Source organism: Juglans regia, chromosome 1 (genome assembly GCF_001411555.2).
Source record: "Juglans regia cultivar Chandler chromosome 1, Walnut 2.0, whole genome shotgun sequence".
Taxonomy (NCBI): domain Eukaryota; kingdom Viridiplantae; phylum Streptophyta; class Magnoliopsida; order Fagales; family Juglandaceae; genus Juglans; species Juglans regia.
In genome coordinates, this window is record NC_049901.1 from 30,866,101 (window position 1) to 30,892,721 (window position 26,621).

Genomic DNA, 26,621 nt, shown 5'->3' on the forward strand with positions numbered 1-26,621 from the left:
AAAATTCCGACTCTAACTCCGACTTAATTGGAGGCCAAATCCGGCCTCCGATACCCTTAGAATCTGCTCCGCCTCCGACTCCATAAATCAGAGCGGATGTCGGAGTAGGATTTCAACATGCAAGAATTTTTTTTTCTCTCATTTCAGACCCACCAAACACTATCACAAGATTGTGATATTCAGAACGAAAAATGAATGCATAATTGGTGGTCAAGATGATTGTAAATTGTAATAGTACTATTGTATAAGTCACAAAATCATAATATAAATTATACTACAATATGAAAGTTGATAGACATAGAAATTAAGTAATATATATCATAGTATCAATATGAGTAACATATTAAGTTAATAGTTAAATCATGGTTATAAAATGAATATAGTATTACGCTTATAAGCTATAATGATATAGTCCAGGATGATTGAAATTAAAATTTTATGAGTATATGCTATAATTGGAACATGGTTGTGAAACTAGTACATATATTGGTATAAGTTATATTTAAGTATGGCACGATAGAACCATTAAAAATTACTCTATGATATCCAAATCTAAGGTTTGAATCTTCTTGGGTGCAAACAATTATGAGGGCCATCGGATTGGGGGAACTTCCCCTTGAATTGCCCGAGGTGCACTTGTGGGAAACTCTTTGCCGAGGGTTTGTGCACCTCTGGAATTAGTCGGGGCTTTATTCTTGGATACCTGGTGCCAAATAAAAAATAAAAATTACTCTATGATATGCACTAGTGCATGTACTAGTATTACGTATATGTAAAATCTATTTAGAATTTTTCATGATGTAACCATTAACAATTACTCTAAGATTTATACAAGTAAATATGCTACTATTGAATATATGTATATGCTAAGGTTTATGATATAAAGTTTACCCTCTATCAATTATTATAATTTCAAGCCTATAGTTATAGTATATGTACATATAAAATAATAGTATACCCTTAATATAAATTATATAGCATACATCTAATATTAATCTAGTAGTACACATAGTAGACTACTATATACATAGTATAGATTCGTAATGGTACATGGCTTATATTTAACAGTTACTACCTCTGCATATGTATCAATACATATACTAACTAGTATTTAATAGTGAATTTATAGATGTATATATATATATGTGATACTAAATATATTATGCCATGATTATTAACACTTCTACTAGCATAGTATTGAGCATAATTATAGACTTAAATATAGGTATATGCTATATTTAACATGAAAAATTTGACTCTGACTCAATTTTGTCAGAGCTTCGATTATGACTTTGACGATGTGGAGTCGAACTCGGAGTTGGTGGGTTGGATTTTTGCGCACCCCTACTGATGGCCATGGCCATGGGTCTCTCGACTACAACCAGATCGAGAGACCCATGGCTATTGGGTCTCTCGGCTACAACTAGCTTGAGAGATCCAATGGCCGTGGGTCTCTTGGCTACAACTAGCTCGAGTGATCCACGACCCAGACCTACAATAAGATAGGTAGAAGAAGGTGAGAAGAAGGAGGAGAAGGAGAGAGAGGAGAGGAGAGAAGGAAGGAGTGAGCGGTGGGAGAGAGTTGAGACCGAGAGTAAAAAGAGAATAGAATTAGGGTTTTTTTCAAGGTTTTATATTTAGTAGGTCGGTTGGGTTATATATAGGCGGGTGGGTGGCTACCCATGCCCGCCACCCTCCCATTTGCTTTTATCTTTAAATGAATCCGCCCACCCGCCCTGGGTAACGGGTGGATTTTCTGCCCTTTAACCTTGCAGGCCGGGCAGATTGGTTGGGAGGACCAGATTGTTGGGGCCCACCACCCAGCCCTACTTTGAGTGACTCGAAAGCGTATTCATTTTTTTTTTGTTCTCAAGTTACTTAATGTTTGATAACTATGCAAAAGCCAATTGTATTTGTAAGATAAACGGACCTTACTAGGAATCACCTCTTTTACACGCACAACTGGTTTATTGCTATGTAAAGGATTTGAAAAGAATCGTCAAACTGGAAAGATGGCAAAATAAGTTAGGATTGTGACATAGGATAAAATAGGGAATCTGTGTTCATGGTGGGTTACAATCAAGATATGTTGTGGTTCTAGGATTTCGAATGGGTTAGGGAAACTTCTGGACAATAGAGGGTATATATGGCTGGTTAGATGGGTTGTTTGGTGGCTATTTGGGAATATATGAGGCTTTATGGTTTTGGTAGGTATAGAGCAGGGCTTAATTTATGGTTGCAAAAGAGAGATGAAAGGAGAGAACTTTGTGACTGTTCAAGATCGTTGAACAACTTTGATTGCTTATGAATGTTTTGATAGTTGGATCAGGGATTGTGGTTGTGGTTTTTTCTTTTTGTAAACTAGACTTGGAGAAAGTATATATGACCATGCATATAGAGACCTTTTGCTATATTTGTTGAATATATGTGACTTTTTGGAGAGATATGGAGGGACTGTATGTCACATTGTATTTCCTTGGTGTGGTTTTCTATTATAAGTAATTGTTCTCTGTCTAGATTAGTAGTTCCTCGTGGTTTGAGACAAGGGAATCCACTATTGCCATTGGTATTTGTTATTGTTATGGCATTGAGTAGGGTGATGAATGCAATAGTGGATAAGGGATTGTTATCTGTAACGTCTCAATAGAAGGTCCAAACCACATGACTTATATTCCAAAATGACTAGTCAATGATACAATTGGAGCCCCATTGGAACCTTATAAAGAGCAAGAACTTCTCCCTCCCAAGCAATATGGGATCCCATACACCACCTACCTTTATCCATATCATATGGGGTATCACAATCTACCCCTCTTAAATTTCCGACGTTCTCGTCGGGCCTGTTCATTGTAGATGGCACGGCTCAATTCTCACATTTCTGGTTGGGATAGGCTCTGATACCATTTATAACGTCTCAATAGAAGGTCCAAACTACATGACCTATACTCCAAAAGGACTAGTAAATGATATAATTGGAACCCCATTGGAACCTTATAAAGAGCAAGAACTTCTCATTCCCAAGCAATGTGGGATCCCATACACTACCTACCCTTATCCATTTCATATGGGGTATCACATTATCTGACATTTTTCTAATGACACTATTTTTGTGATGCAAATGCTGAACAATTACAAGACTTGAGGTGTCTTTTCTTATGTTTTGCAGCGGTTTCAAGTTTGATGATCAATTTGGCAAAATATGAGATCATTCCTGTTGTTCAGGTGGGAGAAGTGGAAAGCTTGGCCAATATTCTTGGCTGTGAGGTTTCTTCTTTTCCAAAGAAACATGTTGGGTTTGCCTTTGGGTGCTTCCTATAAGGCTATATCTATTTCAATTGGCATACTCAAAAAGTGGAAGAACGGTTCGCGGTCTTGAAAAGACTTTATTTATCTAATGGTGGTTGATTAATGGACTATGAGTTTAAGTCTTAATTAATGAATTGGATGACTATTCACACTCCCAAGAAATTGGGTGGTTTGGGGGTTCCAAAATTATCTTTGTTTAATCATGCTTTATTGGGTAAATGGTTATGGTTTTATGTGGCGAGGGAGATGCTTGATGGAGATTGTGGGATAGATACCAAGTATGGGAGTTTGTGGAGGTGATCGTCGTTCAAAAGAGGTAATGGGTGGGCCATTTGGTGTCGGGTTGTGGAAACATATCAGGAGGGGGTGGGACTCTGTCAACATTTATTAAGTGGGTGTTTAACAAAGGTTAGTTTCTGGTGTGACGTTTGGTGTGAGGGTCAACCTCTGAAGATACCTCACCTGGAGTTGTACGGTATCCTTGTAAGGATGCGTGGGTAGCGGAAAATATGCAAATTTGAAATGGAAGTACTCATTGGGTTATTCTTTTTACTAGACCTGTACAAGATTAGGCAGTGGATTTGGTTAGTTTTTATCAGTATGAGGTGATCATAACACAGCATATAAGACTTGTGATTCAGGAAATCCAATATTTCGTGTCTTCCTTTTATTAAGAAGTATAATTTTAGAGTATGACAAGGAGGTGTGGATGGTATTTGTTGGATCACATTTATGAGTCATAAGTTTCAAGTGAAGTCTTACTATGAGGTCAGAATATTACCCATGGGCTCCCCATTTATGTGGAAGAGCATTTTGAGAGTGAAGGCTCCTTCAAGAGTGTTTGTGTGTGTGTGTGTGTGTGTGTGGATGGCGATATTAGGAATTGTAAGGACGTTAGATAATCTGAGGAAGCAGTACATGATTGTGGTGAGTTGGTGCTGTATGTGTAAGAGGAACGAGGAGTTTGTTGATCATCTTCTTCTACATTTTGATGTAGTGAGAGATTTATGGTGTTTGATTTTTGAGAGGTTTGGTTTTGATTGGGTTAATGCCTTAGAGGGCATGCGAGGAGTAGGTGAGTTGGGGAGGACGGCAGGGGCATGGTAATATTTTGGTGGTGTGGAGGCTGGCTCCTTTATGTTTAATGTGGTGTGTTTCAAGAGAATAGAATGCACGGACCTTTGAAAGTAGAGCTGAAAAAGAACGTCTTTAAAACTCTCTTTATACATGGATAGAAGCTCATGATAGTTTGATTCTTTTTTTTTTTCTAGCTTTTAAAAATTTCCGCATTTCTATTTTTCTCTCTCTCCTAGATAGGTATTCTCTTATATACTTCTTGTGTACTAGGGTTGTGCTCCTCAGTGCTTTTTAATGAAATCTTATTACTTATGGAAGAAAAGTCTTCAATTTCTTTATTGGAGATTTAAAACTATGTAAATTAAGGCTTTTTCTTTCTTTCCTTTTCCCTTTGCATTTCTATATTTTGTCTTCAAGTACTATGGTGTCCATTTATTTTTAGTTAATTCTATTATTTATCAGGAAAATATTTTATCATATACATCCCTACGTAAGCTATTAATGATCTCTTCATTGGAGCAGCAGAGGACTAATCTAGAGTTGACTACTATTATTAAAATTTGTCAAAGAGATATATATTCATTGTCAATGAATGATGACATGAAAATCGTCACATGTATTAATTTTCCCTAGTAATATGGCATTTTCACTTTTATTCTAGCACTGGATGATGACCCTATTCTGTGTATCTGCATATTTTGTCTATCTTTCAGATGAAACTAGTGCTTGATTTGTCTGGTTTTACACTGAAAGTCTAGTTTCAAAATTTGGTATAAGTTGTTGGTTTAAAACCATGTACAGGAGAAAAGGCTGAAGGAGCTTTTTGATGCCATCCCTACTCTGGATGAGCTCCACGCTTTGGGGGGAGAGGGTTTTAAAGCTGAGATCATTCTTGTAGATAGCGACAAAGATAGAAAGCTATCTCTGCTGAAGCATCTGATTGTGACACTGGTGAAAGGGCTGAATTCAAATCCACCTGCAATGATAAAAAAGATATCCGGATTGGTGAGAATTTTCTCAACTCTTGTGCCAAGAATCACCGAGTGTTTAACAATTTATTCATTCTTATGTTTTACACTTTCCTAAGCCATTCATTCGGTAGCACTTAAAGTGTCAAACACTTGATGTTTTTGACGATGGGAACTTAGGTGTGATGGCAAGCATAGTTGCTTGGTTGTGGATGTGTGCTACTTATTCTTTTATTCCAAATAATTCATATTGTTTGTATTTGCTGATTGAGTTGAATATTTTGTTCATGTGTGGGTGTCAAGATGTGGACTTCTTATAACAAGCTGCATTGTTCATATTGTTATATAATCTCAATATACTAATTTGGTAAAGGATTTAGTTTCTCAGCCATCACTGGGATCACCATATACCATTTGCATTTATTTCTCTTTGATTGGACAAATTATCCCTGATCCCAATTTTTGGATTGATGATATGTGGTAAGATCAACCACTATTATGTGACAATGTAATTATTATTTTGTTTCACCAAAAAGAATATATTTTGACACAGGTGGCTGATGTTTATGAACGACCAAATTTGGAAAGTCCAGCAAAAGCTGCACTAGAAGAAACCTCTCACATGTTTGAGAATCGAGGCATTCAGATGCTGGGGCAAATAAAGCAAGGTTCATGCCGTCCTAGAGCAATCTTATTTAAAGTTCTAGCAGATACTGTAGGTCTCGAAAGTAGGCTTATGGTGGTAAGCTTTTAGTTTCTTTTGGTTAGTTAAACTGTTCTGTGCAGAAAAGTGAAAGTATGTTTGATTGCTGATCATCATTTCTAATATCTGGAAGCCCTTGTCTGTTTTTTTTCATTATTTTGATCAGGGTTTGCCAAATGAAGGGATTGTTGAGTATGCAGATTCCTATAAGCATATGTCTGTTATAGTTGTGCTGAATTCTGTGGAACTATTGGTTGATCTTATGCGGTTTCCTGGGAAGCTGATACCACGATCTACCAAGGCAATTTTTATGACCCATATATCTGCAACAGGGGAGAGTGATTCAGCAGAAAACGACTCCTGTGATTCACCACTTGAACCAAATAGTCCACTTTATGTTTCAGAGAGAGTAGATCCTGACAGGTTAGCTGATGTTGTTTGATGTTTAGATTTTGAACTTATGTAATGCCCACATGATGCGTTGCTTCATGCATATAAAAAAAATGTTTTGCTCCATACATGCTCTCTAAAGCTGGTTAGGTCATTATTGTTCTTGTTTCTTGTGCCACAGTGCTGAAAAAGAGGACAGCCTTCTGTTCCATCGGAAATTTGAAGCATCGTCAAATGTAACTGGTCCTTCATTGAGAAATATGATTTTGCGATCAAATAAGTCTATTGAGAGTACATTGAGGTAATGGTAGTTACAGATTAATGAATGGCTTCTGCAATGACTTTATTTTTTCCTTTCAAAATCCTATTATTTGTTAGAATATCTGTTTGATTAAAAGCCATTATAAAGTGTACCATGAGACGTTTGCCATTAAATCTTGTTTTGGTCAATTCTATCAGTTTGTCGCATAGTGAACCCAACATTGCGAATGCATTTTGCCGACGCAGCCGCCGAAAGGCCATTGCTGAACAGCGAACTGCTAGTTCCAGGTTTTTTAATCCCCCTTTTTAGGATTAACTCATTATTTACCAATTCTTCGGTTTTATTTTGTGTGCAAAAGTCCAATATCCTTTGTTGATGATTGAGTTCTTAGCAAAGCTGTGTGAAGTTAGAGTGCAAGGACAGGGGATGATGAACTTGATTGGAGCGTATCTTGACATTAAACATCTCTATTTTCCTGAGTGCATCAGAAAAGTGTTTGACCAGTAAGAATTTGATTAAGAGGGAACATATATAATATATATATTTATATATATATATATATTAACCGGTGTGGTCATTCCACGGGATAATTAGTCAGTTAACCACCTTTTGAGGGATAGCCCAGTGGCTGTGGAGCTGATGGATCATCGTGTTAGTTGGAGTTGGCCTCATCAGCTATTTATTCTTAAGGGATAAAAATAAATACATCATCTTAAAAGAATTTTTGTGCGTATGACAAAAATCAGGTGGAGTTTTTTGTTACTCTTACAGAATCTAGGTGGATATTAGGGTGCTCCAGAAGTAATTAATGTATTTTCCTTTTCTAAGGCATGGATCAGTTTTCAATTCTTGACTAGATAAATGATATACAATAATAACATTCACCAAATTACATCTCAAACTTGCAGTTGTCGAAAAATAAATATGCTACTCTTGAATGCCCCATTTGGATTGAGAAGTGATTTCAACTTATCTCATCATTACAACTTTTTCAAATTTTCACACAAAATATAATAAACAAATCAACTTTTTCAAATCCCAAAACAATAATAATATTAAAAAATAATATTCTAACAATATTTTATTCAACTCATCTAAAACCATCTCATCTTGTCTCTCAATCCAAACGGGGCCGAAAGATTTTTGTGGTAGTCCTACAAAAATTAGGTGGAATCTTTTTATACTCATACAGAATGTGGTTGGATATTAGAGTAATCCAGAAGTTAATCATGTATTTTGCCCTTTGTAGCACATGGATAGATTTTCGATTACTTTACTAGATGGTTGAAGTACAAGAATAATATTCACAAGTTACTTCTCAAACTTGCAAGGGTCAAAGTTGAAAAATTGTATTCTCATATATGTGGTCGTAATTTTGGTTGAAGTTGGATTAGTTTAATTTCTGGATTCTTGGTCTTGTAAATTCTGTTCACCACCTAAAATTTTTAATTTCCTTTTTAATTTTTTTTAATTTTTTAATTTTTAAAGGAAAATATAAGTCTGTCTGGGTATAAGTCTGTCTGGGTTATAGGTTGTTGTTCTTGATTGTCAAGAGTCAGCTTTATTTTTCCTGCAAAATGTCACATGCTTACACAGACACCTATGGAAGTTCTCGCGCCCAAGTGCTAGCATGCATGCAAATGCAGACAAACCCAGACACTCTCCAATTTTTTTCTCCTTAGGTTCTCCACATGATCTGCTGGTTGTTATGTGAAATTATTGCTCAGGCATATGTAGGTGGTCCAGAAGGTCTACTTTTTAGCTAATGTGAAAAGTTAATGTTTGGTATTTGCAGTGTATGAGTTTATATATTTAGATATTTATGTGTATGAACATATTATAAATATGCTTAATAAAAATGAATATACTAATAACAAATTTTGTATGTTTCTATATATTTCAAATGCTTTTGGTTTGCAGTCCCGAGCATCCTTCATTTCGAGCACGTGGACGGTCTATGCTTAGTGGTGATAGAAAATTATTTAGAGATTATGCTGATGACATGGCTTCATCAAGGTTCTTACCTCTCTATGATCTCATTTTATCATATGAATAAGGATCACTGGTAATTCCTCTAATGAATTTCTTGGGTATTGGAAATGTTATTACTAAGACATTTTTTTTCATTGGTAAACATAATTTTATTGATAATAAGAGTAGATAAGAGCCCAAATGGAGTAAAGTATTAAAAAAGAAAGTTCTAAGCTCATCCATGGACTGCTCATGATCTTCAAAGCTTCTAAGCTCATCTTCTAGATTGCTACAACCTGTGAATTGCCTTGAAGGCCTCTCCATGATGCTAGGCGATCAATTGCCCTTCTTGGCATCACTTAAGCTCATCCCACCTTGGCAAAGAATTCATTCCATAAGGTCATGGCAATCTTATAGTGAAGTAGTCGATGATAACGGGCTCCCCACTTTTATTGGACATGAAACACAAATCCATGACAATGATTTGGCAGTTCCTTAAGTTGCCTAATGTAAGGATCATCTCTAAGGATGCAATCCATTCAAAGAAGATTGCTCTTAAGGGAGCCTTTGTCTTCCAAATGCTCTTTCACAGGAATGGGCTTGCATTATGGGCAGTTGAGATACTTACATCGTCCCAAATAGATTTTGATTTGAACGTAGCACCCAACGAGAGGCCATGATATTTCATGGGCAGTTGAGATATCTTACACCCCAAAATGGACGCCATACTCTCCACATTAGGAACATTCCCCATTGACACTACTTTTGACTTAGCCAAGTTCACCTTCAACCCCGATACAGCTTCAAAGCATAATAGGAGAGCCCTCAAGGCTTGAATTTGATCATGTCAATTTGATCATGTCTGGCCCCACATAAGATTAAGGTATCATCGGCGAATAAGAAATGAGATATGTTGAGTGGACTAGTGATTGCCTCCCCCACTAAGAATCCAGATATGAAACAAGGCGTAGAGATACAATGATAGAGGGTCAGTTTGTCTCAATCCTTATGAGCTTTTAAAGAAGCCTTTTGGCGTGCCATTCACCAATATAGAGAAACAAGGCGTAGAGATACAATGATGGATCCATGTATGCCACTTCATACCAAAGCCACATCTCTCGAGCATATAAAGTAAAAATCTCCAATTGACATGATCATAGGCTTTTTCCATATTCAGCTTGCACAAAAGCCTGGTTCTCCTAACTTGATTTGACTATCCAGACATTCGTTGCAATAAGTACTAAATTGAGAATTTGCCTACCTTTAACAAAAGCATTTTGAGGCTTTGATATTATTTCTCCAACACTTTGCTCAACCGATTCGCCAATACTTTGGACAGAATTTTGTATAACCCGCCCAGCAAGTTGATGGGATGATAATCTTTTACCTCTACAACGCTAGGCTTTTTAGGAATGAGCGCTATAAAAGTTGCATTTAGGCTTTTTTCAAACCTTCCATTCTCATGGAATTCATGGAAGACACCCATGATATCTTCTTTGAGCAGTTCCCAACATGTTTGAAAAAAAGCCATAGAAAATCCATTTGGTTCTAGAGCTTTGTCACCTGCCATGCATTTTAAAACTTGCCTGACCTCTAACTTTTCAAACGTTCTTTCGAGTTCCATTTCCTGTGAATCAAGAACATCAAAAGCAATCCCAATCTAGTCTCGTCTCCAAGAGAATTTTTCCGAAAGCACACTCTCATAGTAAGTGACAATGTAATTTGTGACCTTGATTTGGTTGGAGGAAGCCACCCCATCTATCAACATCTTTATAGCATTGTTTCTCCTATGTGAGTCAGCCACCCGATGGAAAAACTTGATGCATCTATCCCCTTCCTTCAACCATAATGCTTGTGATTTTTGTCTCCAAGATATTTCTTCCAAAATAGAAACCCGTTCAATATCCACAGTCGCTAGGGTTTTACGAGCCCTCAGCTTCAAATAGTACCCACTCCTCTTCCACTCCCTCCCATCTCTTGAGTTCCTCCAAAAGAGTATTTTTTTATCCTTCCACATCACCAAACACTTGTTCATTCCACACCTTCAAACCTTTCTTCAGGGACTTCAATTTGCAAGCCAAGATATAGTTGGGATTTCCATATAAATGGTAAGAAGACCACCATTTTTGGACTCTGTCAAGAAATCCCTCTAACTTCAACCACATGTTCTCAAACTTGAAGTACCTTGGGCCTCTATGAAGACCTCCACAATCCAGGAGGATGGGAAAGGGGAGTTTCTTTTGAAGAAGGTCCGGATAGTTGCCTCCCAATCCAGTGAAATTAAAAATCTATCAAGCCTTGACCAAGAAGGGTGTTCTCAGTTGCTTGACCAAGTGAATGAACTGCTTGCAAGAGGAATATCTAATAAATTTTATTTAGAGATGAAGTTAGAGAAGTCTACCATTGGTGGGTTAAAGCTAGAACCATCCGATCTTTCACTCGAGAATCGAGTGACGTTGAAATCGCCACCAATACACCATGTTAGGTCCTATATGCTGCTTAGACCAGCCAGCTCATCCCATAATAAGCTTCTTTGCGATCTAGATTAGGTCCATAAACTCCTGCAAAAGCCCATTGATATCCATCCATGACATTCTTAAACGAGCAAGCTACCATAAAGTCCCCCAAGCAATCATCTATCTTTTCTACCACTCTTTTATCCCACATCACTAAGATGCCTCTTGACGCTCCATTGGATGGTAAATAATGCCGCCCCACTTGATAACAACCCCACAGATTCCTAATAATGCGAAGGGGGATAAATGCCAATTTCATTTCTTGCAAACATACAATGTCTACCTTCCATTTACGAAGCTGATTTTTGACTTTGAGGCGTTTTTCCTTCTCATTCAGCCCCCTCGTGTTCCCAGAAACAAGTTTTGGTTTCATAAAACCACCTCCACTGCCCTTCCCTTCGATCTTCCACGGTTGGAGTTTTTTTCTCTTGCTCTATTATTTACTGTCCAGTCAAATCTTTTTAACTCTCTTGCTCTCTTCATGTGAGCTCCCCGGGTGATGCAGAATGAGTCTTTTCAGCCTCTATAGCTGTAAGGAGAGCTATGAACTGGTCCTTGAAACCATCACACAAAATCTCCACACACTGCTGAATCTCCTTTGCCTTGTGTAGAACCCAATTTGAAGCCTGGATGTTGCTGTTTTTACTTGGATGTAGGGAAACCAAAGGAGTTGGTTGTTCCCAACAAGCATCTTCACACGTAGATGGGCTTGCTGTTACCACACCCACACTGTGTGAGGTCAGGCCTAACCTCCTCCAATACTCTCCTCCCTCAGTCCCAATCGTCTGAAACACAACCATTGTGGTGTTTGAGGTTCTTGTAACCTCTGTATCCTCTTCACAATCCCACTCCTCTGTTAGGTAATTTCCTAGGCTCAAAAGCTCACCCATTTCCAATGATGACACTCTCTAGGGGTAAAACAGAAGTGTTCCCGTCGGTTTGGACAGTACGACCGACTTTTTCTGTGTCAAAAACCAGCCCCATGTCAATTGGACCCCTCTCGGCTGGGGTACCGGCCATTGGCTCGCTTTCCTCCATCGGTCGGTTCTGTGGTGCCCCCCGTCTGGTGATTAACAGCCCCCGATGAATGTTGAGCAGCTCCAAAGGTCGACCCAAGTTCGAAGGTGGATCAATCCACATGCTTGACCCTCCATTGTCGGGCCTAATGCCTTGTGGGTTTGTGGGCCTTCTGTTTACCCTTCTTGGCCCAAGTCTTTTTTGTTTCCCCCAAGCCCACGTGTAAACCCTGTGACAGAGACAAATTGGGTCACTTTAGAACCCTGGCCCAGGCCCATATCTTTGTCAATTTTATTTATTAAATCTGTGAGCCTCTCCCTTAAGCCTATCTGTTCCTCCTTTATGCCAAGTATGAAAGTCTTCTCTACACCACGTCCCTTGAACAGAGAGCCACCATCCCTTTTGGCATAAACACTTCTGGCTGGTGGCGCAGCAGTCCTCTGCCCTCTACCCTTCTCTCTAACGGTAACTTCTTTCTCCTTCAATATCCCAATATTGCCCTCTAGTGTTTGGTTCGACGCTGCTCTTCTCGGTATTGCCTCTGTTCTATTGACGCCACCTCTTATGGCTGGAACAGAACCCACGACGGCCTCTGCATATGTCTTGGCAGCATTACACCTCATGTGGCTTTCTACAAAGACACAATACTCTCATATTTCTTCCCAACAACTTTACCCACACATCTCACGGAGCTCCACACCCATCTTTCTCCAACCTTGACCTTCCACTTCGTTAGGGATGATGACTATGCTTCTCCTGCCACCACCTCTATACTCTAATATGGTCATATGCCTTCCATAAGCATTAGAGGACCGTTGAGCAATATAAGTACTGCTACCGAAGCTGAAGGTTTTGATGAACTCCTTATTATCGTCTGCTTGAGAACATTCCTCCAAAGTCTGCACAACCCAGGACACTGTTGTAGAGCTTAATACCAACTCTTTAGTCACCTTCCTTCCCCTCTCTATGATGCGAAATGTTCGACTTCCAGTATGCGAAATCTCGATTAACTTTGTCTCTATAAGAACTGCCCTCGTGTACCCCATCCTTAACAAGTACACCTCGTAATATCTTCCAAAATAATGCTAATTGTGAAGGAAATCCCATCCATGGAGTATTGATCACAAGTACCAAGGAAATGAAAGAAGGTGTATGGAGAGAAAAGCAATGACGGAAAAAATCCAAAAATACATCTCATTCACATAAATAGAGAAGCATGAGGTAAATATTCAAAGTTTGATATATGAACACCATTTCACACCAAAACCACATCTTTCAAGCATATTAGGCAAGAATCTCCTATTGACTCGATCATAGGCTTGCATAGAAGCCTTGACTCTCCTGACTTACGTATACTATCCAAGCATTCATTAGCAATAAGCGCCAGGTTCAGAATTTGTCTACCCTTACAAAGGCATTTTGGGACTTTGATACATTCTTCTTCACATATATTCTTCTTCACAACCAGGCTCTATCTATTCACCAAGACTTTTGAGATGATTCAATACATCCACTCACCAAGCGCTAATGGGACGGTAATCTTTTACCTTTACCGCACGTTTTCTTTTAATGAGAGCAATGAAGGTTGCATTAATTTTTTTTTTTTTTTTTCAAGTTTTCCATTTTCATGGAAGACATTTTTTATCACTTCCCAACATGTTTGAAAGAAGCCATAGACTATAGAGACAAGTTATGGGTAAAAACTTGAAGCCATCTGGGAGCTTTGTCACCTACCATACTTTTTGACACTTTTTGAATCTCCACCTCTTCGAAAGGCCTCTTGAGCCACCTTGCTTCTTGTGAATTGAGATCGTCCATCTAAATTCAGTCTCCAAGAGGTTTCTTCTTAAAGAAACTTCTCATAGTAGTTAACTATGTGACCTGTGCTCTCGGGATGATTTGTGGTAGTCACTGCATCCTCCATCAACGTTTCTATAGCATTGTTTCTCCAATGCAAGTTAACCATCCAATGGAAGAACTTTCGTGCATTTGTCCCCCTCCTTCAATTGTAAGGCTCTCGATTTTTTTCTCCAAGATCATTCTTCTAGTAAAGGAACCTTTCCAAGTTTCGAGGTCACTTGGATTTTATGAGCCCTCTCCACTTTGGACTAGCCCCTCTCCTCCTCCACACACTCCAATCCCTTGAGCTCTTCCAAGAGAGAATTCTAAGGGAATTATACATTTCCAAACACCTACTCATTCCAAGCCTTCAAGTCTTTCTTCAATGCCTTCAGCTTGCATGCCATGCTATAGCTTGGGTTTCCTTGGAATTGATAGGAAGACTACCAATGCCTGACTCTGTCAATAAAGCCCTTTGATTAAAACCACATATTCTCAAATTTAAAGTACCTTTGGCCTACTTGAATGCCTCTACAATTAAGGAGGGTGGGAAAGTGATTTGAACACAACCTGGGGAGTCTTCTTTTATTTAGGTCCGGATAGTGAGCTTCCCAATTAGAGGATGCCAAAAATCTATTGATCCTCAATTAATAAGGGTGCTCTCGATGACTTGACCGAGTGAAGGTGTCACTTGCAAGAGGAAATCTTGCTCAGAGATGAAGTCAAGGAAGTCTGCCATTTCCGAACACCCAATCATTCACTCGAAAATCGTGACAAATGCACCAAGGTAAATCCCATATGCTTCATAGCCCTTCCAATTCATCCCATAATAACCTTCTTGCTTTATCAAGATTAGGACCACAAACAGCTGCAAAGGCCTACTGATACCCATCCTCAATATTCTTGAATGGGCAAGCCATCGTCAATTTCCCCAAGCAATCTTCCATCTTTTCCCCACCCATTTGTCCCATGTCATCAAGATGCCCCCTGGATCCCTAATGGAAAGGAAAGTATTGCCAGCCCACTTGGTGACAACCCACAATCTCCTTATAATTCTTAAGGAAATACGTTCAGCCTCCGTACATTCCATGAGACGATTTTGAACTTCACAAAACCACCTTCTTTCCCGACTAATGCTCCTTTCTCTTGTTTTGTAGTTCACCGACTAAGTAAGCCCTTTCAGCTCTCTCCCTTTTCTTGGTTGAGGTAAAATCAGGGGTTGAGTACAATAGGGACTCTCCAACTTCAATGGCCATAAGAAGAGCTGTAAATTGATCTTCGGAACCCTCACATGAGAGCCCTACTCACCTTTGGGCCCCATGGCTTTTTTTAATACCCACTCCAATGCCTGCCTAATGTTGTATTCACTGGTAGTGGCACAGGCCCCCCACATTAATGCATCACTATCCATCTGAGCTCTGAGCTTCGGTCTCTTTCAATGCCACATCAGGCATTGAAATGGGCTCCCCTATCTCCTTGTTAGCCTTAAACTCTCAAAGAGTATACCCAACAAGAGTTGTGGTGTGTTCTGTCCCTATCCCTTCCCATGTTGCGCCACCCCATTCCTTGTCTTCACCATTTTCCACCATCTCAACGTCTGTAGTGATCTTAGCCACTTCCAAAGAAGTCGCTGTGAGGCTCTCTTCCTCATTCTCCCTGACTTTGGTTGCCCGATAGCATTTTTCACATTCACAGTCCTATTCCTTGGCTTCTTCCACTGCCGTTGGAGTAGAGGTCAACACCCCATCGGCTGAGACCCAACCCCTAGGTTGTTGACTTTCGGCAATGGTTTATGTGTAACTTTTGGTAGGTGGATCGACGACACTAGTAGTTGAATAGCAGTTCCAGAGGTGAAGTCTGTTTCAAACGAGACAGACCCAACTTTCTTGACCTGCCAAATGGATGAAGGTCTTTGGGCTGAGCTTTCATCTTTCCTTTCTTAGCCCAAGAGAATTTTTGCACCTAGGCGAGCCTTTGTTTCGCGGGGCCATATTTCATTTCCGTACCCACCTTTGAACCAAAACCCTTTTCCTTCAAACCCGAGCCCAAATACGATTCCACCTTTTGTAATAACCCATTGACTGCTTGCCTAATGTTTTTTTTTATAAGTAATAATATTATATATATATATATTAATAGGAGTAACCAAGTACACTGGACGTATACAAGAAAAATACTTGGCCCATACAAGAAAGCCCCTAATGACCCAAAAGCCCATGAAAACCTACCCAAAATACAGCAAGCCCGAATTGGAAAACTATCGATACACCTCCCCGACCCCATCCCTTACATCCCACTACGAGAACGTCTTCACAAAGTCCTCCCTCGACTTGAGCTAGCTCCCTTAGTATCGTAGTTGATTGCCCAATAAAGATTCTTTTACTCCGCTTGCCTTATGTTCAGCAGTTGCAATTTTACACTTCCAAGTTTCAAGTGTACAAGACACCATTGCACAGGCTCTCAACAAAGAGTTTCCCACAAGTGCATCTCTGGTAATTCCAGGGGAAGTTCCCCAGTCTGATGGCCAGTAGAAATTGTTTGCACCCAAGAGGATTTAAACATTAGACTTGGAGGGAGCATACCACCAAGACCAATGCCTTTTCCACTTGTCTCTCTGCTATGATGCCCCTTCAACTCCTGAGCCAACCCTCACCGACATCTCCTTCCTACTGTTATAAACATCTCTAATGGCTGAAGCTTGTTCGAAGATAATAGTGCCTCCATGTATGACTGCGACTTCATTCTCAAAGCCCAACTTCATCTGTTTGCAATTCTCGATTTGTTTTGTCACATTTGCCTCCATTTGCTATGCTGAAGCATGCCTTTTGGAGCTTTGATGCTAACTCTTCCATCCCCTGCCCTCCGCTTCTTCGGGGATAACAATGAAGCCTCTTCTCCCACCACCCTTCCTACTGCCACATATCTTCCATAAGACTTTGAGTACTTCTAGGCATCGAAGCACTACTACCAGCGCGGGATGTTGCATAAAAACCCTTCCATTCTGCCAAGGAAATACACTCTTCTAGAGTGTTCTTCAACCACTTCGCAATTAGAACTCCAAGAACCAATTCTTTCGTCACCTCTTTGCTTCTCTATACTATGCAAATCGAAATAACTCTACCACCGGAATCTCAAAGATCTTGGACTTCTCTAGTATTTGTTTTGAGAAACCCATGGTATTCCCCCATCTTGAAATATATAATAGGTAATCATTAAGTCCAAAAACATTGAGAAAGATGTAAGCTGGATTAAGTTTCTGTCCCATTTCAATGAGACACACTAAAAGATAATCTTATGTAAGATTTGATTTTGAGGTTGACTGAGTGGTTTTGGTCCTTTGGGATTCCCCACACTGTGCATTGTGAATGTGTTATCACTAAATCTAAATATTTTAAGTTTAGTTGGAAGTGTTATTACTGTGCCTGAGACAGTTGAGAATACTTTTTTTAAGCTAAATCTTCATTGGGGGTGCAAGTCCCTGTCTGAACCCTAGTCTTTTCCCTCTAAACGAGGAGGCAAATGCACTGTAAAGGTCCTTGGCTAAATCTATATTAATTGGATTTAGGAAGTATAATATGAGGAAAACTTCTCAGTGAATCTGAACTGGATGATTCCTGATTTTTGGTACCTGTAAATCTGTAGTTAAACTTTCTGATTGTGACTTAAGGTAGATTCCAAGTATAGGGAGGGTCAGTACTGAACTTTTCTTTTCCTAAGAGATGTGGTAAAGCTATTAATTTGGGAAAATTCTCTTTTGTATTAGACTCTACCTTTGGTGCAATTACATTTTGGCCAATCTCTAGTTGTTTTGTAGCATTATAGAATAATATGAAGTCCTGATTTCTCATGCATCCTGCAATTGTGAGATTTGATTATGTTAAAAGAAAATTAAAAGCACACATTGTTGCAATGTTCCTTCATGGAATTGGGAATCAGTTTCTTGTTATGATTTTCCTTCGCTTTGGAACATCCTTTGTGATAATAGTACATATCTCTAAAAGGGGAAAGAAAATAAAGTTTAAACCAAACGCTTATACCTTTGGAAACAGGATATCGGTTGTGTGACTTCCACTATAGAAAATGTATGGTTGTATTTAACATATGCTAGAAATAGCTTTCTGCATCTTGACTTAAAGCAACTCTATTGCGTTGTTAATGAAATGATTATTACTTATCTACCTTTTAATTAATATATTACTTGATTATTCTTACCTAATGGAGTCAAAAGTGTGGACTTGTGAATGCTATTGTTGAGATCACTTGTCTGTATCTGGGTAGATTTTCTTTTATAGTTTATACCGTCGTCTATGAGTGCAAGTGTATACTTATGTTACTTTTTTCTGACTCTGAAGCAAAGCTCTTTTAATATTATTTTTTATGTTTCTAAATTGTTTATGAGGATTATAGGGGCATAAATTGATGAGTTACATTTGCATCTTGTTTGTGTACAATTGTGGACTAATAACTGTTCATATATCCTATCTTCCTATTAAGCTACAGGTCAGATGGTGCGTCAACATCAGAAACTCGTAGGATAAGAAGAAGAAGTATTAGCATTACTCCAGAGATTGGTGATGATATCGTAAGGTTGATGTTTGTTTCATCATTGTTCGAAAAGAATGGTTGCTCACTTGAGCTGACCTTATGTTTATTACTGATGTGTTTGCTCATTGATACATGGCCCATTTGGTATCAAGGGTCAGAAAAATTATATAAAGAGAACTCTATTATAAAATTTTATATTTTAGTGTCATTTGCAAAAGTTTTGGGGTTGCATAGACTAAGCAATTTGATTATTTATTTTTGTTTATTTCTTGGTCGTTTTTCATTCTTTTCTTCCTAAATCAGATTTTTCTCTAGTCAATTACATCTTTATGAAGTCCATAGCATTAGTATGAAGTAAGAGGAAAGATTGTGCTGCATGTTTTTGAGATTTATCAAATTCTGAACCTCTCACTCTTGCCATTATTGGTTACTTTAAAGTAGGAATAGAAAGAAAGGGAGTGTTAAAGCTATTTTGGATACTTAGAAATATAGAATGCATTTTTGATAAGTGAATGTTATTTTATTTGATCTCAAAAAAAAAAAAAAAGATAGAACATCAAATACTATCTTGATACTGTCTTTTTTTATTCTACTACGTAAAATTGACAGCATGGCAACAATGCAAGAAAATAAGGTACAGGAAAAAGTTGAGAAAATCTGAGGCCTTTTGTATTGTTTGATTATACAATAATCTCTTTCTATATATTTTTCCTTTTCATGAAAAGGCCATTTAAGAGTAAAACGCCAACACATGTAGGAAGAAGCCCAGAGTTCATGCAAGTGCTTTGTCTTTGGACTAATGACAATGAGTTTTTTGTTTTTGGCAAATTGATTTTATTAAAAGTGCAAAGTGGCATATACAAGAGAATTTGCTCGATTAGGGAGGAGAAGAAAATACGTTAAGCTGAGTTTTAAAAAAAAAAAATATATATATATATATATATCTAAAATCTCTTACTTTGTGACCATTGAAGTCAGATAATGCATGTGTTAAGGATATGTATTTTCCTGCTTCAGTATTCACTCATGTTGAGGCAGTTTACAGGCTGAAAGAACGGTTTTCTATAACTTTGCTTTTCATTAAATCTGTGTTATCATTTTTGGTGCAGCAGGTTGGATGCTGTGCACTTGTGTGAAACATCAAACTCAACAATAATTTGTTTTTATAATGTGTGGACAAGTTGAGCTGTTTAGCTCTATTTGGTTTTCAAGAAATTGGCATATCAACTTGGGCACTTCACCACCTAGGTTGTTCTATAGTAGTCAAGTGCTTCGCTAATCCTATTTTTGGATAAGGCATGGCTTTTATTTGAATAAGCGTATGCCATTTTTTTTTTTTTTGAACTTTTGGATAATACGAATTTGTTCTATGTGATGAAATAACTTGGTATCCAATTAAATCCTCAGGGCTGTACGTGCAATGAATGAAACATTGAAGCAAAATCGTCTCTTGAGAGAGCAAGGCGATGACAAGTCATTCTCCCCTTCTTCAAGTGACAGAAATTCAGATCTTCTGAAAAATGTATGTCTTGGTTCATGAACAGAGGACCATATTTGTACGTAACATTGTTTTCTTCATTAGCATCAGTCATGATTCTTATAACAATAATATCATGTTTAGACCATAAGATAGATGGCTATGATCTTCCATTTATGGTATATAAGAGTGCCATAAGCCATACTTTTTTATGAGATGGGCTGTATGTATTATCTCGGAGAGAAATTTTTATGTTATTTAATTTTGGGCTTGTTTGTCACCTGTTATTGTTTGGTATTGTATTTATCACTGTCCTCTTTCCTTTTCTTCTTTCTTTTTTTCTTTTCTTTTTTTTCTTTTTTCTTTTTTTTTTTTTAAATTTGAGGTGGTCAATGTATTAACGTCCTTTGTTCTAACTGTGCTGTACCAAAACCAAAAAACAATTAAAATCACAAATGAGAAGGCAAAAAAAAAAAAAAAAAGCCCTCATGCCCCCCAGGAACCTTGCAGTCCACCTTGTGAGGTGGAATGGGAGAATCTCCACTGCAGAGTGGTGGAGTCCCCTTCATCTTGTGTGGTGGGAACATTTTTTTCTCTTTTTTCTCTTTTTTCCTTTTTTTTTTGTGTGGTGCTGAAGTGGCAAAAAACCCACAAAAATATTCTTTTTGGGGGGCTAAAGTGGCAAAAAGTAAAAATACACTCTTCTAAAACTGTTTCAAAGCATGGTCTTAAAATGCTAACATATGGCAGGCATTTATGGTATGAAATTCTGAGAGATTTTGTCTTTCTATGCTCATTCTAACTCATGAACTGGTTTTTACAAAAGATTGGTTTTTCTATTATGCATGTAAAGGTTTGCTTTACAAGCTCCCGTAAATAATTTCTGTTTGCTTCCCCCTACTATTGCTATAGCTCTTTGCACATTTTGCTGTCACCACACCTCATTCTTTAACTCAAGCTGTCTACATTGACTTTACAAATATTCTTTGATACTGCTCTTAAAGAATCTCCCTTACATACCCCTGTTCTCCTGTCATTCTGTGGACTTCACTAGGATGCGAAGTAAAAGTTGATGCTTGAACAGTTAACAGTTGAATCGGGAACAAGATCTATGAGAAAATAGAATAGAACAAGTTTATCATCTTTTTGGGAAGAATAGTACATCACTTGTTCTAGAAATTTAAGTTTCATCAAAAGAAAAGAGGTGTGCTTAGTTTCTATTAGAAAGAGCTTGTACATGCTTAGTACAATCCTACCATATACTGACTGTTATAGGAGTAGTCAGGTTACTTGGGAACCTATTTATTACCAGTGTTAAAATTCACAGCTTGATTATAGGACTTGCAATCAACACATGCTTTTTTATTCTGAAGTGTGGTTAATAAATAATCTTTCTAGGTCTCTGCATGGTTGTTAATTACTTTTTTCACTCTACTTTAGGTCGCTAGTTTCCATCGTGATGGTCATCGTGACATATCTAGTGAAAGGTCTGCTCTATTTTCACTTCCCCTGGATCAGATAAGTTCTCAAGGGGCAGTCTCGTTGCCCTCATCGCCAAATGAATATAGGAGACAAACTTCTGAGAGAAGTGAGCATCCAGAATATGGTGGAAACGATGAATTGGTCTCAGCATGGAATAAAGTTCTTGATTCTCCCATGTTTCAAAATAAACCTCTCTTACCTTTCGAAGAATGGAATATTGATTTTTCCGAATTGACTGTTGGAACGCGTGTTGGGATAGGTAAGCACTATTATTTTTAACATTCTATGCATTATTAGTTTATGCTTCCTGTTTCATGTTCTCTTAAAAAAAACAGTTTTATTCCCCCCCCCCCCCTCCTTCCGCCTTTTGCTACAGTGAATGTGAACTGTGTTTTTCATAGTACTTTTACTAGGGTTGCACTCACCACTATGTTGCCTTTCTATTTTCTTACTTGCCCAAGAAAAGGAAAGGACTAATGAAGAGTATAGTCCTCAACTGCTCATTGCCAAATTTTAAAAATCATATCTTTTAACACGAGTTATTTTGCCTTGTTCTACTTTCCCGACACACTTCTATCGAAATTTCAAGTTGTTCATAATCTTTTGTGCATTGTCACATCTAGGTATAAGTGGCAGAGCCAAGAAGTATATATGTGGGGTGGAATTGACATTTTGAAATATAATAATAAATTTCCTTTTTTGATAGATAAGATAATTTTATTGATGATGAAAATAGAGTTAGGCATACTTTGGGTATTGACGCCGGATGCAAAATAAGGATTATTCTGACAGCTAGCTAAACAACGGAAGCTAGAGATTGAAATTGAGATTGAGAACAACCCAAACAAAGAGAAAACTCTGAGATAAACTATGAGATTAGGGTTTGCTTATAAAAATCAAATATATCTTCTGAAGCCCACAAGCTGGGCTTAAATAGTTAAGGAAAGAGGCAGAATTACAATTATGACCAAATAATAAAATACAAAATAAAATAAGTATCTTGCTAAAATCTAGCCGAAAATCTAGAATAAAATCATTTCTCAAAATAAACATAACTATAAAAGAAAATTAACCAAAAATGAAGAAATAACTAAAAATGACGATTCAAAGGGGAAAATGGCTGATTTTGGGCTCGAAACGGGGACCATAACGTGCGCGCTGAAGAGAGCTTTCTGAATTGGGGTCATATGCGTGATTTTGACACATGTAGCCAAAGTTATGGCCAAAACACTATCACGTGCGCAATATAGCTCCCCTTTTCTTGCCAGCTGAGGAATGTCGTTTCTTGCCCAACCGATGAGTCTTCAGCTTTTCTGGCCAGTTTTGTGCTGATCTACCTTCTCGAGATAGTCCAATGCTATTAACGTCAGATCATTTATAGGCTCGAATCCTCCTGCATCAGTCTCCCCAGGTTGGAAAGAACTCGCCCTCCAGTTCACGCCATCATCGGTTAAAGCATGGACTGAGGTGTTTGACGTTGAACACATCTAAAGTCTTCATATGATTGGGAAGACATAACCTATACGTATTATCATTGATCTTCTAGAGAACTTCACAAGGTCCAATCTTCCTACCCTTCAACTTATTGTACTCGCCAATAGGATAACAATCACGGGTTGGCATAGCCCAAACAAAATCCCCAACATCAAAAAGTACCTGGCGACACTGATTGTCAACTTGAGCCTTGTACTTTGCATTGCTTGTCCGGAACTGTCATCTCCTCGACCTTAATGTTTAGGCGACTAGTCCATGGAATAGTTTCCAAGTCAAGGATGCCTGGCAGATTCTATCTGTACACAACCTCAAATGGGCTTAGCTATGTAGTTCGGGGATTGGTTGTAAACAAACATTGCCTGAGATAAGGCGAGGTCCCACTGTTTCGGCTCTGTACTGGCCAAACTCCTCAAAAGGTTGCCCAAACTACAATTCACCACCTTGATCTGTCTGTCTGTTTGGGGGTGGTAGACACTACTAAAGTTCAGCTTCGTTCCCCTTTTTTCCTGCAAACTCTTCCAAAAATTACTCATAAACTTTGTATCCCGGTTTGAGGTGATGGACCAAGGAACACCATGCAAGCGAGCCATCTCCTTGAAATAAAGATGGGCAATCCGTGTGGCGTCCATGGTCTTTTTGCAAGCTACAAAATGGGCCATATTGGAAAATTGGTCAACCACAATGAAGATTAATCCATGGTGCGTTGGGTTCTGGGTAAACCCAAGACAAAATCCATGCTGATGTCAAGCCATGGACCCTTAGGTACAAGTAACGGAGTGTAAAGCCCAGCATTGGTGAGGGTCACCTTCGCTTGCTGGCACACAAAACATCTCGTCACGTAACGTGTCACGTCACTGGTCAATTTGGGCCAGTAGTAATCTGCAGCGATCAAAGCCAAAGTCTTTTCTTGCGCAAAGTGCCCCTCGCCATGTAATTCCCATATAATGTGTTCTCTCAAAGAACAGTCTAGAATGCACAACCGTAGGTGACGAAACAAAAACTGTTGTGTAAAAGAAAGCCACTCCGCTTACCCTTAGTTACCTCCATAAAAATCTTCCCTGAAGGAAGGATCTTTTGCATTTTTTCTTTTTTCAAAAAAAGAGGGACGGTACTCCAAGTTTATTGATAGCCCTCACTTGTGGTGGAGGAAAACCGTGGTTACAGGTAGACACCTAGGGGTTACAGATAAATCATGGGTTACAGATAAATCATAAAAGACCAAAACCCAGACATCCAAAAAACCTAAAATAATGCAACAACAGACAAATATCCAAGGGGCACAAATAAATCAACAACAACAAGCCTTAAAAAACTAAAAAAGAGGAGACAATCCTGCAGGTAAAAAGTTAGCTCACGCCGATAAGAATAATAACAAAGAAAAAACAGGAGCAACATAACAAAGTACCTCACTACGAAAATCGCAAATAAGGAATTATCATTCTGTCCATGCGAAGAAAACCCCTCAACTTACTAGGCAAATGATCTCTGTCTTCAATCCAGTCCATGTTAACACCCTCAGCTGCTTAGCTAAAAAACAGCCACAACATTTCCTTCACAAAACACATGACTCACTCTATAAACCATGCCTTCCCTGAAGGATCTTCTGCATATAGATCCCTGATAGTGTCAAAGTCCGCCATTATGGCACTCATGGTAGTGAGGAGTGACACCTGTCGACTTAAAGCATCCGCAACCAGGTTCAAGCTCCTCCAATTGGTGTCTCAGCTAGAATGTGAACTCCTGCAGATAGACAACCCACTTGGCATGTCGTTTGCTCAACTTTTGTTGCCCGTTGATGTACTTCAACGCCTCATGGTCAGTAATCAAAATCAACTCATTTGCACCAAATAGTGTTGTCAGTGCTTCAGGGATTGTACAATGGTGTAGAATTCCAAGTCATGCGTGGAGTAGTTTTTCTTCAATTCCGATAGCTTCTCATTGAAAAATGCAACAGGTCATCCTTCTTGACTCAGAACACTGCCAATACCAACTCTGGAAGCATCGCAGTTCACCTTGAAGATTTTTTCAAAAACAGGGAGTGCCAGAATTGGTGCTTCTGTCATCTTCTTCTTGACTAGTCGGAAACTCGTCTTTGCTTCCTCGGACCATTGGAATGCTTTTTTTTTTTTTTTTGCAAGTAAACGATTATGTTAATATTAATACGAATAGGCAAAGTCCAAGTATACAAGTGGCTAGACAAGAGGTAACACCTATTCAGGAAGAATAAATAGAAACAAGAAAATCATGTAAATCGGGGCCATTGAAATCTACCGCTTTGGCCCAAAAAAAATAAAGTTTTAACAAAAAGTAATCTAATCTCCTCCAATGAACGCTCCCTGTCTTCAAATGTCCGGTCATTTCATTCCTGCCAAATGCACCAAAGAATACATGTAGGATTCATTTTCCACATAGTTGAGATTTGTGGAATACCACCTAGGTTCGTCCAACATGCTAGAAGTTCGACCACTATTGTAGGCATAACTCAAGCTAGCTCTACCTGTCTAAATACAGACTCCCCTTTTCTCGCCAACCGAGGAATGCCGTTTCTCACCCAACTGTCTTCATCTTTTCCCGCCGATTTTGCCCTGATCTACCTTCTTGAGGTAGTCCTGCTATTAACGTTAGATCATCTGCCAGCTTAGCATCATCAAACTCAGATCCTCGTGCATCAGATACACTGAGTTAATAAAATAGATACACCTAGTGAGAGAGGGTGAAGAGGAGCAAGAAAATCCTAGAAAGTTAGAAAGCATAGATGAGCTACCATAAACTGATAAGAGTATGTCGAAGAAGAAAGTCTTAAGGTCTTCTGTGGTCCTTTGAAATGTTAGCGATTTCTTTATGTCCATATACATCACATCAAACAAACTGGTATAATTTTCCATAAGATCTCACTATGCTGTCTTTCAAACAACATGCTAACATCTCCACCACCTATTTAGGTATCACCCAACTCAATCAAAAGATACTTGTTACAGGTTGCTATAAAGTGGTAGCTACCTTGCAATAGAGTAAGTGATAATCTATGGATTCCCTATTCCGCTTGTGCATACATCACTTTACCACTGTAGCATTTCTCTTTCTTAGGTTGTCCAAAGTAAGGATCTTTCCAGGGGCTGCGAAACAAAAAGGCCACTCTTACCACTATTAATATTCATCCTTGTATTCTCTTTTTGTCAACCTTATTGATTGACTAACATTTTGTTACCCAAGTTTAATAGAAGATTCCATTTTCGTATATATTGCTGTTTGTCTGGTTTCAGTGAACTTGCTTTACTAAAATTTCTTGGCACCACATACTCCATACACCTCTCTTATAATAGGCTATACACGAACCAGGAGCATTTCTGCACACAATGTCCTCATGAGTCTTGTTTGGGATTTCACCTCTGTATTTCCCCGTTGTTTTGGATATAATGAGTTAAAGCTCTCTCTCTCTCTCATTTGTGTTGGAGGATGGGGCTTGTGAAGGATCAGCACAAAGGACTGCTTTTCGAAGATTGAAAAATAGAAAGCCTATCAATTTGTATCAGCTGCTTCTGTCAAACTGGAATTTTACTTCCATAAAAAGATA

At 38.5% G+C, this 26,621-nt stretch overlaps 1 protein-coding gene across 6 annotated transcripts in view; it reads left to right on the forward strand.

The window, feature by feature from the left end:
• LOC108988614 (probable serine/threonine-protein kinase SIS8) overlaps positions 1-26,621 on the forward strand; it is a 44,688-nt gene that overhangs the window by 15,060 nt on the left and 3,007 nt on the right. For 3 of the 6 annotated variants that reach the window (XM_035682913.1, XM_035682919.1, XM_035682912.1), the window contains 9 exons: positions 5,185-5,388; positions 5,905-6,093; positions 6,221-6,477; positions 6,626-6,745; positions 6,904-6,993; positions 8,627-8,722; positions 18,544-18,636; positions 20,002-20,116; positions 21,512-21,812. In XM_035682913.1, the coding sequence (XP_035538806.1) occupies positions 5,185-5,388; positions 5,905-6,093; positions 6,221-6,477; positions 6,626-6,745; positions 6,904-6,993; positions 8,627-8,722; positions 18,544-18,636; positions 20,002-20,116; positions 21,512-21,812 (1,465 nt within the window). The remainder of the gene's footprint in view (positions 1-5,184; positions 5,389-5,904; positions 6,094-6,220; positions 6,478-6,625; positions 6,746-6,903; positions 6,994-8,626; positions 8,723-18,543; positions 18,637-20,001; positions 20,117-21,511; positions 21,813-26,621) is intronic. The other 3 variants (XM_035682922.1, XM_035682923.1, XM_035682927.1) reach the window with 3 other exon arrangements.